This window comes from Dasypus novemcinctus, chromosome 4, assembly GCF_030445035.2.
Source record: "Dasypus novemcinctus isolate mDasNov1 chromosome 4, mDasNov1.1.hap2, whole genome shotgun sequence".
NCBI classification, from domain to species: Eukaryota; Metazoa; Chordata; class Mammalia; order Cingulata; family Dasypodidae; genus Dasypus; species Dasypus novemcinctus.
This window is the reverse complement of record NC_080676.1, coordinates 77,734,516-77,750,394: the sequence shown is the minus strand read 5'-3', so window position 1 is coordinate 77,750,394 and position 15,879 is coordinate 77,734,516. Positions and strand designations below refer to the sequence as shown.

At 37.5% G+C, this 15,879-nt stretch overlaps 1 protein-coding gene across 2 annotated transcripts in view; it reads right to left on the bottom strand.

The window, feature by feature from the left end:
• Nucleotides 1-15,879, bottom strand: part of HSPBAP1 (HSPB1 associated protein 1) — a 94,073-nt gene that overhangs the window by 55,341 nt on the left and 22,853 nt on the right. Inside the window, exons 2-3 of one of the 2 annotated variants that reach the window (XM_058295687.2) lie at nt 10,538-10,706; nt 6,472-6,657 (exon numbers count right to left, since the gene is read on the bottom strand). In XM_058295687.2, the coding sequence (XP_058151670.1) occupies nt 6,472-6,577 (106 nt within the window). In that variant the 5' untranslated portion in view covers nt 6,578-6,657; nt 10,538-10,706. The remainder of the gene's footprint in view (nt 1-6,471; nt 6,658-10,537; nt 10,707-15,879) is intronic. The other variant, XM_004467151.5, reaches the window with a different exon arrangement.

The window sequence follows — 15,879 nt, the reverse complement described above, 5'->3', positions numbered from 1 at the left end:
TAAAATTTCAGGAGGATTTTTTAAAAGTGGGCACTTACAGAAAGTAATCTGAAGATTCATTAGGAGGGATAAGATTCAGTACTTTTAAGGAAATACTGAGAAAGAAGAGTATTAAGGGAGGATAAATTGTCATTTCAAATATTAAAATATTTCAGTGTTAAAATAGATTTTAAAAGGTTATTCCAGAGAAGCGGACTTGGCCCAATGGATAGGGCATCTGCCTACCACATGCAAGGTCCGCAGTTCAAACCCCAGGCCTCCTTGACCCATGTGGAGCTGGCCCACATGCAGTGCTGATGCACACAAGGAGTGCCCTGCCATGCAGGGTTGTCTCCCGCGTAGAGGAGCCCCACGTGCAAGAAGTGTGCCCCGTAAGGAGAGCCACCCAGCGTGAAAGAAAGTGCAGCCTGCCCAAGAATGGCGCCGCACACAATGAGAGCTGACACAACAAGATGAAGCAAGAAAAAGAGACACAGATTTCTGGTGCTGCTGATAAGGATAGAAGCAGTCACAGAAGACCACGCAGCGAATAGACACAAAAAGCAGACAATTGGGGGGGAAGGGGAGAGAAATAAATAAATTAATTAATTTTAAAAAATTGATAGCTCAATATGTAGCTCGGAAACAGATGTTGGTGTGTTGGTGTGTGTGTGTGTGTGTGTATAGGAATATAGTAAAATAATAAAGGTAGTTTTTAAAGTAAGTAGGGAAAAAAAGGATTATTTGGTAAATGGTACTGGAATTAAAGGCATTGGTATTTCCAACTTAACTATTTGGAGAAAAATAAATGTACATCATATACACAATTAAATAGAAAATTAAATAAAAAGTAAAAAAGAAATCATAAAACTATTATAAGACAATATTAGTGAATATTAAGTATTCTCAGGGTAGAGGAGGAATTTCTAAGGGTAATATCAATGAGAATAAAAATATTAATAAAATATCACTATCTTATTTGGTTATATAAAATGTAAAAATATGAAGCAAAATCAAAAGGCAAACAATAAACTGGGAAATATACTAGCAATGAATACAGTATGATGAATACATAAGGAGTTTAGTTAATAAAAAAAAACAAAAAACTGAAAACCCCAATAGGAAACAGGCAAATAATACACAACTAAAAGGAAAAAAATACAAATAACTAATTAACAGATGAAAGCATTTTCAGCAAAGAAATGTTCGTTAGAATGAGAAACAATTTTTTCACAAGATTACAAAAGAAAGAAAAACCTCAGTTTTGACAAAGGAGTGGCAAAATAGTAATTCTCACATGTTCTGAAAAACATTTCTGAGGCATCTAGCCACATATATCAAAAGTCTTTCAATCTTTCACTCCACAAACATCTGAAGACCTATTAGGTGCTCAGTCCATGATGAGACCGGTAACTTCTTGAGGGGGAAGAAATAATTTAAACAATTAATTATGTAACTAATTATGTGATGATAATTGTGCTAAGTGTTACTAAGACATACAAGCTACTCTGAGATCATTTAATAGTCACACCTGATTTGGGGCTTAGAAGAGGAAGGTGGGGTCAGAAAAGACTCCCATGAGAAAATAACATTTGAGCTGAGATCTGAAGAAGAGGAATTGATGAGATAAAGCTGGAGGAAGGGGAAAATGGGAAGAGAAAGAAGAAAGGCCAGACACAGGGGACCTATGTATGCAAAGGCCCTGAGGTAGAAAGATGCATGTCCTGGGAAATAGAGAAACTAAAAAAATGCCTGTTTGGCCTGAACTAAGGGAGAAAGATAAAGCTGATGAAGCATGTGGAGCCCTCTACCTTAGAAAAAACTTTTTCTTGATTTAGCCTAAGGGTAAATGGGAAGCCATTTAAGGGTTTTAGGCAGAGAAATATTTTTTAAAAGCCTCTGGTTTCAGTATGAAGAAACTGGTCTAGATGGGGAGGGCAAGGGGCTGCAGAGAGATTCGCATGAGATAACTATGGAGGTGAGGGAGATAAGGATAACCTGGACTAAAGAATGGCTGCAGAGGTGGAGAGAAGCAGGTAGGTGCTAGATATTTAAGAGGTAAGTCACTGAGTCACAAGACAGGCAATCAGAATGACTGAGGAGTTTCTAATGTAAGTAGCTTCCTGGATAGTGCTATCAGTGACGATAATTTTCATACCCTTTGACCCAATAATTCTCCTTCTAGGGGTCCATCATAGGGAAATAATCAGAAACTTAGACAAGGTTTATTTTCAAAGGTGTTCACTTCAGTCTTATCTATAAATTTAAAACTTACAAGCAAATAATCAAAATAGGAGAAATTATAATAAATATGATATTGTCACAATGGAATATTAGTCATTTAAAAGTCCTCTTTAAATATCAAAAGAAACTGTTCAGAAAATATGAAATAAAAAAAGCAGGCAGAGGGAAGTAGATATGGCTCAAGTGATAGAGCTTCTGCCTACCTTATGGGAGGACCTGGGTTCAATCCCTGGGGCCTCCTGGTGAAAAAGAAGAGAGCGTGCCCATGTGGGGAGCCAGTGCATGTGTGATGAGCTGGTGAGCGTGAGTGCCCACGTGGTAAATGAATGCCCACGTGGTGAGCCAGTGTCCGCACAAGTGAGTCACCCAGCAAGATGATGACGCACCAAAAGAGACAAGGGGAGAGTCAAGGTGACAGGCAGCAGAAAGGAGGAACTGACATCATGCAATTGACAGGGAACCTCTCTCTACATCAGGAGTTTCCAGGATCAAATCCCAGTGAATCAAAAAGAGGAAATGAGAAGACAACACAGGCAGTAAAATCAGCAGGGTGGGAGGAGGGGAAGGGAGAAAAATAAAATAAATAAATCTTAAAAAAAAAAAAAAGCAGGCAGAGAAATTAACGTAAGTTCAATTTTAAAACACTTACCCACTAGGATGGTTATTATTTTTAAAATGGGAAATAATGAGTGTTGGAGAATACGTGGAGAAATTGGATCTCTCATGCATTGCTGGTAGAAATGTAAAATGATGCAGCCACTGTGGAAAACAGCTCAGTGGTTCCTCAAAAAGTTAAACAAAGAACTACCGTAAGGACCTGGCAATCCCATTTCTAGGTACATACCCAAAATAATTGAAAGGAGGGATTTGGACAGATATTAGTATACCAAAGTGCTCTTATAGTGATGATAATCACAATAGCCAAAAGGTAGAAACAACCCAAATGCCCATCAAACTGATGAATGGGTAAATAAAATGTGGTATATCCCTATAATGGAATATTATTCAGCCATAAAAAGGAATAAAGTTTGATACCTGATAAAACATGGATGAACCCTGATGACATTATGTTGAGTAAAACAAGTCAGACAAAATGGGAGACATATTCTATGATCCCACTTACATGAAATAACTGGAACATGCACATTCATAAAGACAGAAAGTAGAATACACGTTACCAAGGGTTGGGGGTTGGGGAATGGGGAGTTAATGTGTTAACAGGTCCCGGGTTTCTGTTTGTGATGATAGGCAAGTTCTGGTAATGGATGGTGGTGAGGGCAGCACAACATTGTGAATGTGATTAATCCTTCTGAAGTGTATGTTTAGGAGTGGTCGAGATGGGAAAGTTATATGTTTCCACAATTAACAAAAAAAGAAAAAGAGGGAAATGGACTTGGCCCAGTGGTTAGGGCGTCCGTCTACCACATGGGAGGTCCGCGGTTCAAACCCCGGGCCTCCTTGACCCGTGTGGAGCTGGCCCATGTGCAGTGCTGATGCGCACAAGGAGTGCCCTGCCACACAGGGGTGTCCCCCACGTAGGGGAGCCCCACGCGCAAGGAGTGCACCCGTAAGGAGAGCCGCCCAGAGTGAAAGAAAGTGCAGCCTGCCCAGGAATGGTGCCGCCCACACTTCCCGTGCCGCTGACGACAACAGAAGAGGGCAAAGAAACAAGACGCAGCAAATAGACACAGAGAACCGACAATGGGGGGAGGGGGGGAATTAAATAAATAAAAATAAATCTTTAAAAAAAAAAAAAAAAGAAAAAGAGACTCGAGACAATGACCCTTAAATGTGATACATATTTGATCCTGGACTGGATCTAATAATGGAGAAAAGGCCCACAATCCCATTATTAAACATGAAAAAATTGGAATATAGACTATAAGCTTTATATCAAAGTTTTTTAACTTGACAACTGTACTTAAGGTGGTTACATAAGTGAATATTCTTATTCTCAGAAAATGTATGTGAAAATATTATGTGTTCAAGGATCATGATGTCCTTGATTCCTCTGTCACATGGCAAGCAACATGGTGGCATCTGCTGGTCTCTCTCTTCTCTTCTGGGTTTTATTGCTTTCATCTTCTTGCTTTCACAGCTTCCCCTCTCTGCATTTATCCCTGTTTATAAAGGAGTCCAGTAAGAAGATTAAGACCTATCCTGAATGAGGTGGGTCACTCCTTAACTGAAGGAAACCTCATCAAAAGATTCTACTTACAATGGTTCTACACCTACAGGAATAGATTAACTTTAAGAACATGCTTTTCTGGGGTACGTACAGTTTTAAACCACCACAGGTATATACTCCATGACTTACAGAGCAGGATTTGAAACAGATATGTGCACACCAATGTTCAAAGCAGCATAATTGATAATAGGCACGTGAATGGATAAACAGAATGTGGTATATCCAATGATGGAATACTATTCAGTCATAAAAAGAAATGAAGATCTGATACACAGTATAACATGGATAAACCTTGAAAATATAATCTTGAGTGAAAGAAGCCAGACACAAAAGGACAAATATTTTATGATTCCACTATATGAACTATCTGGAGGAGGCAAATTCACAGAGATTGAAAGTAGATTGTGGTTGCCAGTAGCTGGAAGGAGGGGGGAATGAGGAGTGGTTGCTAACAGGTTTGGGCTTCTTTTGGGGGTAATGAAGATATTCTGGAATTAGAGAGTGATTATACACAATATGGTGAATATCCCAAAATCCACTGAATTATACATTTTAAAATGGATAAAATGGTGAACTTTATGTTATTTGAATTTAACTCAATACAAAAAGAACAAATTATCATCTTTACTAAAAACCCAGAATAGTTTCTCTCAACTGCAGAGAATTCTTTCATTTTCCTTTTCTTTTATGCCTAAGTATTAACTTGGAAATATCAAATTACTGAGTCTCATCTATAAAAAGGGATAATAATAATGCTGCCCTCAGAGGGTTTTAAGAAGATTAAGAGAGTTATAACATGCAAAGCACTCAGAACAGGGCCTGACACAACAGCTGTCTACAAATTGGTAGCTATTAGTAGTAGTAGTGTATTTGTGGTCTAATCAGAATGTGAAAAACTTACAATTCCTATTTCTCTCCAAGTTAGCTTTTAACAGACATTGCAGTGAGTGGCAGACTTATTTGACTAAAATCAAGGAAAAAGCATAAGCTGATTTTTATGTTACTGCTGGTCTAATTTAACTTTAAAATATATAAATATTTCAGCCTATGATTTGAATGAGAGGCTGAGTTTCAAGTATATTAATCTTGTTATACCTGCCATGGAAAGAGTATGGGGTGGGGGCAGGTTTTTAGCCACCAAACACTGAATAATTCTATGAGATAAAAGACCAATAGGAGAAAAAGAAGCTTGGAGAAGCTAGAAAGGAAGCTGGGAAGCTGGGTAATTTTCTAGTTCCTCATGGGTTCTTAGTAGATATTCATAGAGCAACTTCACTGCAATGCTTAAAAGACTGAATTCCTAGACTACCAAACTTTTCCATATTTAAATATAAGTTAAATATATATGTTGAAGCCAGACAATCTTTAGATTATGCACTCCTTTAGATTAGAAACAGAACTGTTTCTTTCCTTTACATTAAGTTTCTGGGTTAACAGTAATTGCTTTATCTGACTATAAGGCAAAAAATTGCAATATCACATGTCTTCAGGGAAAAAAAGGAAGCAGGCAAAATCTAATTGCTTAAGAAAATGGAAAAAACAGCTTTACATGTTTCATGTTTGTGCAATGCAAATACAGGTCAGGCAGCTGATAAAACAGAGGGATAAAATTAGAACCAAGACCAAGCACTATAAATAGTGCCTGAGGACACACATTAAGACACATTCCACATGAGCAAAAATGGAAGTATCATATCAGGATTGGTCTTTCTAAGTCACATGGAAATAAAAATCATAGCACATTAACAAATATTTCAAATATATCTATAAATATTTACTATGTATCTATCATGGTCACAGAAAACACAATAATGCCTAGCAATGTACAGATATATTTGAATGTGGTTATAAACTATAGACTCTTTAGTCTAGAAAGACAAAAGCGAAAACAATCTTAGGATGAAATGTCCTTCCAAAACTTCCAATAAAATTTTCATCTCTGTACGCCAACTATTTCAAAAGATTAGAAAAAAAGGATTCTCTAGCGATAAGAAAACACTGCTGAGAATGTGGGAATGCTAATGATGAGACATTATTATTATGATTACGTATAGTCCTACCTGTATCTGTGCTTTTCATTCCCATTCTGAATCGTATCTGCTTTCCATGAAGGACCTCAGAAAGGTGTTTGGCATTCCAGTGTCGTGCTGGCCAATCAAAAACCATGTTACAGAAGACTGCAGGTTGTTGTAAAGACAATATAATTTCTTTTGCTTTCTCTGGTGTAAAAGGTTTGACATGTTTAGCTAAGGAGAAAAATAAATAGAGCAATAAATAAGTATAAAATTTATTTCATATAATATGAAGAAAAATAGCCAATCTTGTTTCTATTATATCAAAACTTTCAGTAAAACCACACTGCATTTACACTTCATTTATTACCACTTAAATAAATACTTGGCTTCAAATGACGGTAATTCTTTAATGATTTTTCTCATATTAAATATTAGATGTCTAAATTTGGTAAATATTTACAATTTTCAAAGTAAAAAATGAAGCTTTAGTGATTTAAAAAAAGGCTTTCCAACTACTTCTTCAAATTTAGAAAGACACAATTTTTAAAAATATATTACTTCCTAAATAAAGGATTATGCAAGAAATGCTGATGGGAACTACTTTAAAACAACTTGAGTTGCTGGAGTCAGCAACAATTCTTGCTATATCATACTAGCAAAAAGAGGCGCATGACAGAATTAATATAGCAGTCAACTTGGAAGGGGAAAAATATTTTTATTGTAGCATTTAAAAAGATAAAAGTTGTACTACAATGGCAATCAATATTAATCCTTGTTCTCAACTATTCATATGTTTAAACTAAACACTGTGTTTAAATTAGCTGTACAGTGACTTACTGAGTAAAAACATATAAATTTTACAGAATCATAGAATGTTAATACTGGATAGGATAGTAAAAGTTAAGTAAAAATGTAAATTTCTCTTTAAAGATGTTTTAGGATGAAAAGCTTTTATGGAGAAGCTTAGTTTCCCAGATACTAAAACAAATATGATACAATGGGTTGTCTTAAATGATGGGAATTTATTGGCTCACAGCTTTGAAGAATGAAGTCCAAAACTGAGGCCTCAGAAAGGTGATGCTTTCTCCTGGGAGACAATGGCATTCAGAGGCTGGATGCCAGCAAACCTCGGCTTTTCTGTCACATGGAAATGCACATGTCAATGTCTTTTCCAGGTATCGGTGACTTCTGGATTCTTTCAGTGGCTTTTTTTTCCCACATCAAATTTCCTTAGCTGATAAGGACTTCCGCCATATTGGATTAAGGCCCACCCTCATTCAGTTTGGGCGTGCCTTAGCTAATAACTTCAAAGATCTTGTTTACAAATGGGTTCATACTCAAGGGCCAGGTGTTGGGACCTGAACAAGCCTTTTGTGAGGGGCATGATGTAATCCCCAAGGGGTTTTTACACTGACCCCTGAAACATAAATTTATGAATCTCAAAAACAACTAAACTCTTATTTTGTTTACCTAATCTGTAATCACTTAATTAAAAAAACTAAGGGGAGCAGATGTAGCTCAAGCAGTTGAGCAACTGCTTCCCATATGGGAGGTCCAAACAAATGAAAAACCAATTCAGGAGAGCCAATGTGGCTCAGTGGTCAAGTGCTGGCTTCCCACATACAAAGTCCTGGGTTTAATCCCCAGCCCTGATACCTTAAAAAATACATATGTATATATATTAAGGAAAGGTCATATCCTAAATAATCCAAATTTTCCTACCACCCAACTTTCTTCTAAACTTTCTGGTAAAAAGAGGAGGGATGGCAGAGAAACTCATCAAAGACCTTGTGGTGGGGAAGCGGACTTGACCCAGTGGTTAGGGCGTCCGTCTACCACATGGGAGGTCCGCGGTTCAAACCCCGGGCCTCCTTGACCCACGTGGAGCTGGCCCATGTACAGTGCTGATGCGCACAAGGAGTGCCGTGCCACGCAGGGGTGTCCCCACATAAGGGAGCCCCATGCGCAAGGAGTGCACCCTGTAAGGAGAGCCGCCCAGCGCGAAAAAAAGTGCAGCCTGCCCAGGAATGGTGCCACACACACAGAGAGCTGACACAAGATGATGCAACAAAAAGAAACACAGATTCCTGTGCCGCTGACAACAACAGAAGCTGACAAAGAAGAACACACAGCAAATAGACACAGAGAACAGACAACTGGGGTGGTGGGGGCGGGGAGAGAAATAAAATAAATAAATAAATCTTTAAAAAAAAAAAGACCTTGTGGTGGTCTAAACAAAAGGCTTGCTTTTAAAGAAGACTTAAAAAAAATCAACCTTGGCTTCCTTTTTCAGAGAGGAATCTGCAGAAGGAACTGACCCTACCAAGTCCTTGGTTTCAGACTTCTGGCCTCCAGAATTAGGAGGGAATAAATTTCTGTTGTCTTAAGCCATCAAGTTTGTGTTAATTTGTTACGGCAGCCCAAGGGAACTAATATACCAGCCTATAAACAAAAATACAAGTTTACCTAGATTGCAAGGTACCAAATCTTCACAGACTTGGAGTTCCTGGATTCCACATGTATGAAAAGGCACAAATTGCATTTTAAAAATTTTAAGTTTTTAAGTATTTTAAGTTTTACTAGACTATGAAAAGCTACAATACATTCATGATATACTTTGTTGTCAGTGGCACATAAATTGGAATTATCCTTTTGGGAAACAACTTAGAAAATGAACCAGAAGTCCCAAAGAACCATACATTATTCCAGTAACTCTGTTATAGGAGTTTTTGCTCTAATGAAATAATTCATCATAATCTATAAATATATACAGATATATTACATATATATATACATATACACAAAAATGTCCACTACAACATAACAATTACAAATATAAACAACGTAGTTCCCGAAACTAGAAAAACATTTACTAAATTAAGATGAAGTAACTCCATGGCACATATAACCACTAAAAAGAAATACAGGGCTATGTAGAAAAGTGTGGAGACGTGGGAAGGGAAAGGTGGGAGGGCCTGACATTGACACAGAGGATTATTACAATATAGTGAAAAGTGTAATAAGGCCCTGAACAAGAGGGTGGTAGTAAGGAAGTTTGAGATGACAGAGATGGAGAAATACTAAGAGAATAATATTAAAGACTATTATAAGTAAAGAGAGATGTGGGACGGCAGACAGATGCAGCTATACTGATAAATGAGGTTTCCAGGCTTCGTGATGGCCTTGAGAGAAACATGAAAGTTAGGAGTAACAGCTATTTTTGGTGGAAATGTGGAGAGTTTGGTTTTGAAAATTATCACCACCACAATACCATACATTGACTTGTTTTACTGTTTACAAAGCACTTTTATATACATTAAAATAAAAGTGTTCATCTAATATTAGAAGAAACTTGTAAAATAGAGAAGGTATGTTATTCCCTTTATCCAAAGGAAGAAATGGAGGTGCAGATGTCAGAGTTCAACACAGCAATGAAGAACTAGACATCAGATCCCCTGATTCCAAGCCCAGTGCTCTTTCAACTGCACAATTCTGTTTCCAGAGAATTAAAATCACGGGACATAAACTAGGATTGAAAACTCATAGAAGAGGAAAGTGGATGTGGCTCAAGCAATTGGGTTCCCATCTACCATATAGGAGGTCCAGGGTTCGATACCCAGGGCCTCCTGGTGAAGGCAAGCTGGCCTGCACGGCAAGCTGGCCCATGTGGAGTGCTGGCCTGCACAGGAGTACAACCACACACAGGGAGTCCCGGCTGATGCAGCCAGATGATGCAACAAAAAGAGACATGGAGGAGAGACAATAAGAGACTTAGCAGACCAGGGAGCTGAGGTGGCACAAGAGAATGACTGCCTCTCTCTCACTCCGGAAGGTCATATGATCAGTTCCCGGAGTTGCCTAATGAGAATACAAGCAGACACAGAAGAACAGACAGCAAATGGACACATAGAACAGACAATGGAGGGAAGGGGAAGATATAATTAAATGTCTTTAAAAAAAGAACTCATAGAAGAGATAGTATAACCTGAAAAGATAAACAGGTTCGGAAAAACTTTAGATTGATTCATAGACAACAAACCCATGTGCGTTAGGGAGAAGGAATGTTAGGGAGGAGCAGTTATACCTACGTTAGAGAATGTTAGTTGCTCACCTACTCAATACCCATTCCATTCTCTTCTTCCTTATTAACAGAAATTTGGGCAATTGATGTAACTAAAAAATTACATTTCCCAGATTCCTTTGCAGTTAGAAACGGTCACAGATAAAGCTGAAGTTCTTGAGTTGTCCTTTTTGTCCTTATCTTCATCTCTACATCCTGCCTGGAAACCAGACATAATGGTTACCCATCTTGGGAACATAAGAGAAAGGCCTACACCTCAGCCAAAAGAATGCAAACATGTCCATCTTTGAGCTGCTTAACCAACATCAGCAACCTTCTACCTCCTGAATTCTTTTACATAAAAAATAAAGTCAAGACTCTGTTATTAGTCCATAACTGGCATAACTACTTTCAAGGACAGCCATAGTCTCCCTATAAAGTTATCTGTGGTGTAGGCTAGATGCATCTTGGCTTGTCAGACCCACTAGAGCATTCTTTCCATCCTTGAGAGCTTGTTTAGAGGTTCTAGCAGGGGAACGCAGTTACCTGTACTCCCTTGAAGGAAGAACAGTCCTCCTCTAGTGGGGAAGGTTGTCCTCTTCTAGCAAACACGCAGCTTCAGGAGGAATGCACATGGAGCAGTAAGGGAGGAAGCAACACCCACCTAGCCAGTCAGACCAGCCAAACCAACCCTGGGGATCAATGGGGTGATAGATGTCATAGCCAGATGACTCTCATGTCTTTTTTCAGTCCTAAGTTTATAAAATATTTGAGCTTTAAACATTTCACTTCTTAAACTTTAAAAGGAAGAGAAAATCAGAAGCACAGTCCCTTTGGGGTAGAAATTTATTTATTCTGTTACTTGACTTTGAATGCTCCCAAAAGGATTCTCATATTTGGTAAGATATATCTGGCCACACTTCTGAAAATTAGCATACAAGCTAGTATTGTTTTGATAGAAGAGCTTCAAAAAACTATACAAATGTTTTCTTTAATATAATGTTAATTTTTTTAAAAAAAAGCTTATTTAAAGACCTGCTCTAGAAATCACTGACATCCCAGAAACTGTTTAATAGGCGCTCAAGTGCTAAAATGTACTGAGAAGGCACATGGCCCAGTGACTGGCATATAATAAACACTCAACATTTGCTAAATGAATGTAAAGGGCTATAAAATGTATGCAATATACAGCAGTTGCATATTCACCATTAAGTGAAAATAGTGTATTTACGGAGTTTCAGGCCCATCAGTGAAATAAAACAATCAGCTGGTTGCAAGATAAGATGAATTTGTTTTCTCACAGTTTAATCAACAATGAACTGGGCCATTAAATTAACATATTTAATATTATAATTTCCTTAAAAGAAGAATGCAATGTTATATCATATTAATTAGATAGCCTACAGATGTACCCAGTAATTCAAAGTCAGGGATATTTGCAAAGAGTTATAAAAATTCTGAAGCAACCTTGATAACCTTTAAAGGATAAGTGTACTTAAGTCTAAACTTGCAGCAAGCAGCAATTTCTAACTAGTGACTTAGAAATTGCTGAAAAGCAGATTAGTAATCTAGGTGGTATACAATTCTCTTCTCTCACAAATGTAGCATGTGATTCAAACAATTTATTACAGCCTTGGTTATCTAATTCTTTGGAGAAAATGGAACACCATCAAAAAGCAAATTGCCTTTTTCTCTCAGTAACATTTTTTAATCAATGCAAAGTACAAGATATTAATAATTTGAAACCTAACTCCTTTGAGTTTGCTAGTAATCTTGCCTCAGTCAATTAATACTTGGCCTGGATTTGTATTTGAGGTTTAGAATTCAAGATGACAATAAGGAAAATTTACCAAGTTTCCTGAATAATCTACCAGTATTAACAGAAAAGACAAAGATTCTGAAACTGAAATTAACTTGTTTTACATGTCAGACATAATTTTAATGGGAAAATTACAGTTATCAAAAAACTTTCAGAAGGTGACATAAGAGTATATCACAAGTTACAATAGAGAGAATAACCACAGTGATTTAGCCTGAGTGCAACACTTGGTCTTGGCATATAAGTTAATTTATTTTGTAATATATGTATGTGTGTGATAGTTTCACCAATTGATAACTAATGTATATGTTTACAAGTAGTTGTAAAACCTCTGGAATGGGAAATGGATTTGGCTCAATGGATAGAGCATCTTGTCTACCACATGGGAGATCCAGGGTTCAAATCCACGGCCTCTTGACTCATGTGAGGAGCTGGGCCATGCACAGCGCTGATGCATGCAAGGAGTGCCATGCCACGCAGGGGTGTCCCCTGCATAGGGGAGCCCCATGCACAAGGTGTGAACCCTGTAAGGAGAGCTGTCCAGCGTGAAAAAAGTGCAGCCTGCCCAGGAGTGGTGCCGCACACACAGACAGCTGATGCAGCGAGATGATGCAACAAAAAGAGACACAGATTCCCAGTGCTACTGACAAGAATACAAGCAGACAGAGAAGAACACACAGCAAATGGACACAGAGAGCAGAAAACTGGGGGGCGGGGTGGGGGGGGGCAGGTAAGGGAAGAGAAATAAAAAATAAATCTTAAAAAAAAAAAACCCTCTGGAATGGTAGATATTAGGGTAAAAAGTAATGAACATTTGGGCCATACCCGAAAAATGGTGATGGAATCATGCAAACACTATTAACAAAATAATTGTATTTGCACTAAAGACTGAATGACAAAATTTACACCAAAGATAATTTTTCATTTTAAAGTCATTATTTTAAAATGCCAATACAACCTACAACTGCAAGCAAAGCAGTCCCATCCCTCTACTCCATGATCTAAGCTCTTCTCAATAAGAAGCAGAGTGGGCATCGTTGTCCCCAAATCCTCAAGATTGAGGAATGAACAAACCTAAGGGGGTAATGCAACTATGGACTAAAGTAGACTTATTATTATCTAGTAATGGAAGAACTTGGTAACACTGAAATAAAGGCAGTGGTTACCAGAAGTTCTGAGGGGAAGGAGTGGGAAGAATAGGTGTACGATGGGGCATTTTTGCAGACACTGGAATTGTCCTGAATGACACTGAATGATGGATAAAGGCCATTAAATATTTTGTCAAAACCTGTAAAATTGGGTGATGCAAAGTGTAAATCATAATGAAACTTTACATGGTTAATAGCAATGCTTCAATATGTGTTCATCAATGGTAACAAATGTAGTACACTAATGAAAGATATTGTTAATGGGGAAAAGTGTGTGTGTGGGGAGGGGAGAGGATGGAAATCTCCTACATATATATATATATATATATTTTTTTTTAATCCCCCCCTTGTGGCTTTTTGTGTGCTGTCTGCTCTCTGTGTCCATTTGTTGTGCATTCTTCTCTGTCTGTATTTATTTATTTTATTTCCCTCCCCCCTTGTGGCTTGCTTGCTATCTGCTCTTTGTGTCCATTCACTGTGTGCTCGTCTGTGTTTTTGCTTGTCTCCTTTTTTTGTTGTTGTTGTTGTGTCACCTTGCTGAGTTGGCGCTCTGCGGCATCTGCAGGCCGGGCAGCTCTTTGCAGCACGCGGGTGAGCCTGCCTTCACAGGGAGGCCCGGGGGATGTGAACCCAGGGCCTCCCATATGGTAGACGGGAGCCCAATTGATTGAGCCACAGCAGCTTCCCTTCTCTATATTTTTTATGTAACTGTTCTGTAATCTAAACCTTTTTTAAAAGTTAAAAAAGAAAATTAAAAATTAAAAACTATTTTTTAAAATGCCAGTTCAAATTAAGAAAATTCTCCTGAAAGGTAATATAATGCTTAAGTAAATGATGACTAGTAATAAACCCTTTGGATTTCAAGGACTAGATGGTGGTACCACTGAAGATACCACATAACCCCATCAACACACATGCTTAGTATGGCACTGAACACAGAAACAGGCTCAGGCTGGATAAAGGTAACAGTTCAACGCTGGAGGGTTCATAAGCCCTTTAGCATCTTCCTTCCCTGGTAAGGGTAACTCTTACCCACTTAACTCAGAAAATGTGTCTTCTTCTCACTTTAATTAATTTATGAGCCAAAAAATGATTCATAAATAATAATATGTTCAGAAGTAATACCAGTCCTAGACCCTAATCAACAAAAAGTAAATCTGTTTTATGTGAAATTAACCCTAGAAAGAATATCAACACTTAAATTATTTAAATGATCCAAAGCACTTAGAAAATTTCTACTAAAATATTTTCATCTAACTCTTTAGCTTCCTCCTATAACTCAAAATAAATTGGTTATTTCATCTTATTTTTCATTTAAAATATTCAACAACAAAAAATAAAATAAAATATTCAACAGTACAGTTCTTTAGATATTTGTCATTGCTGAATATAAGCTAATTAGCAACATCACAAATTATATGTATGCCCTCGTATGGGAACTTTTTATTCTTCAAGTTACACAGGTTTTTCTGCTTTACTTTCAAACTTTCCCACACCCCCTTTTCCTCTTTTAATGAGAACAAAAATGTTATCCACGGTTTGAAGAGGTGTTAAGTCTGATTACATAGTAGTGTCAAATCTGTACAACTTTGAAATGAATTACAGGAAGAACTAGTAAGAATATACTCTTCTCTTCACCAAGACAATTAAAAGAACCAGAGTTCAATAGCTTGAAAGAAGTATATTAACATCAATTTGAAAGATAAAATAAAGTGGGAATCTAAGAATTGCCATTTTTAATATGACAGAAATGCTTCAGCCAAAGTGTAATCCTGGAAATAACATTTCACACTCAAAATCTAATATGATTCTTAATAAATAGATTCCTATTTGTTTTTAGTAAATTTCAAATTGTTACAGCAAACAAAAATGATCAAATCCTTGAAGGTGAACCTGTTATTTTTATATCCCTAAAGCTTAGCACAGTGTTTGGCATAAACTGACGTTAAATAAATGTTTTCTGAAAAACTGAGTAAGAATTCACACCTAATTTCTAGCAATGTATAAAACTATAAAAATGAATAAGTCATTTTTCTCCTTGCATAATGAGCTATTGAGCATAACCAGCAACAGTCTCAAAACAAAGGAATGAGTTCCACAACTTCATGATTACCTCAACCTGCTTGCTCTCCTTCCTGCTTCCACTTTATTTATTACTAATTGACTCCTGATCACCCTCTTCAGGATTGTGACCATTCCAAAGTTTCTTCACTCCCAAATCCTTAATAGCCCTCTCCACTTCTCACTCTTGGAGGTGTCTTGCTGTTTTTCTGAAAAGATTGAAGCCCATGATTTCCATCTTTTCCACTTCAACAGTTTTCTGTTTTCACCCCTACTCTTCTTTGGTTTAAAGGGCATAACCTTCCTCTTTTGCAAAGGTGTTCCAGTCTAGCAAAACCAGTCTCCTCACCTTCCTCCCCACCCAC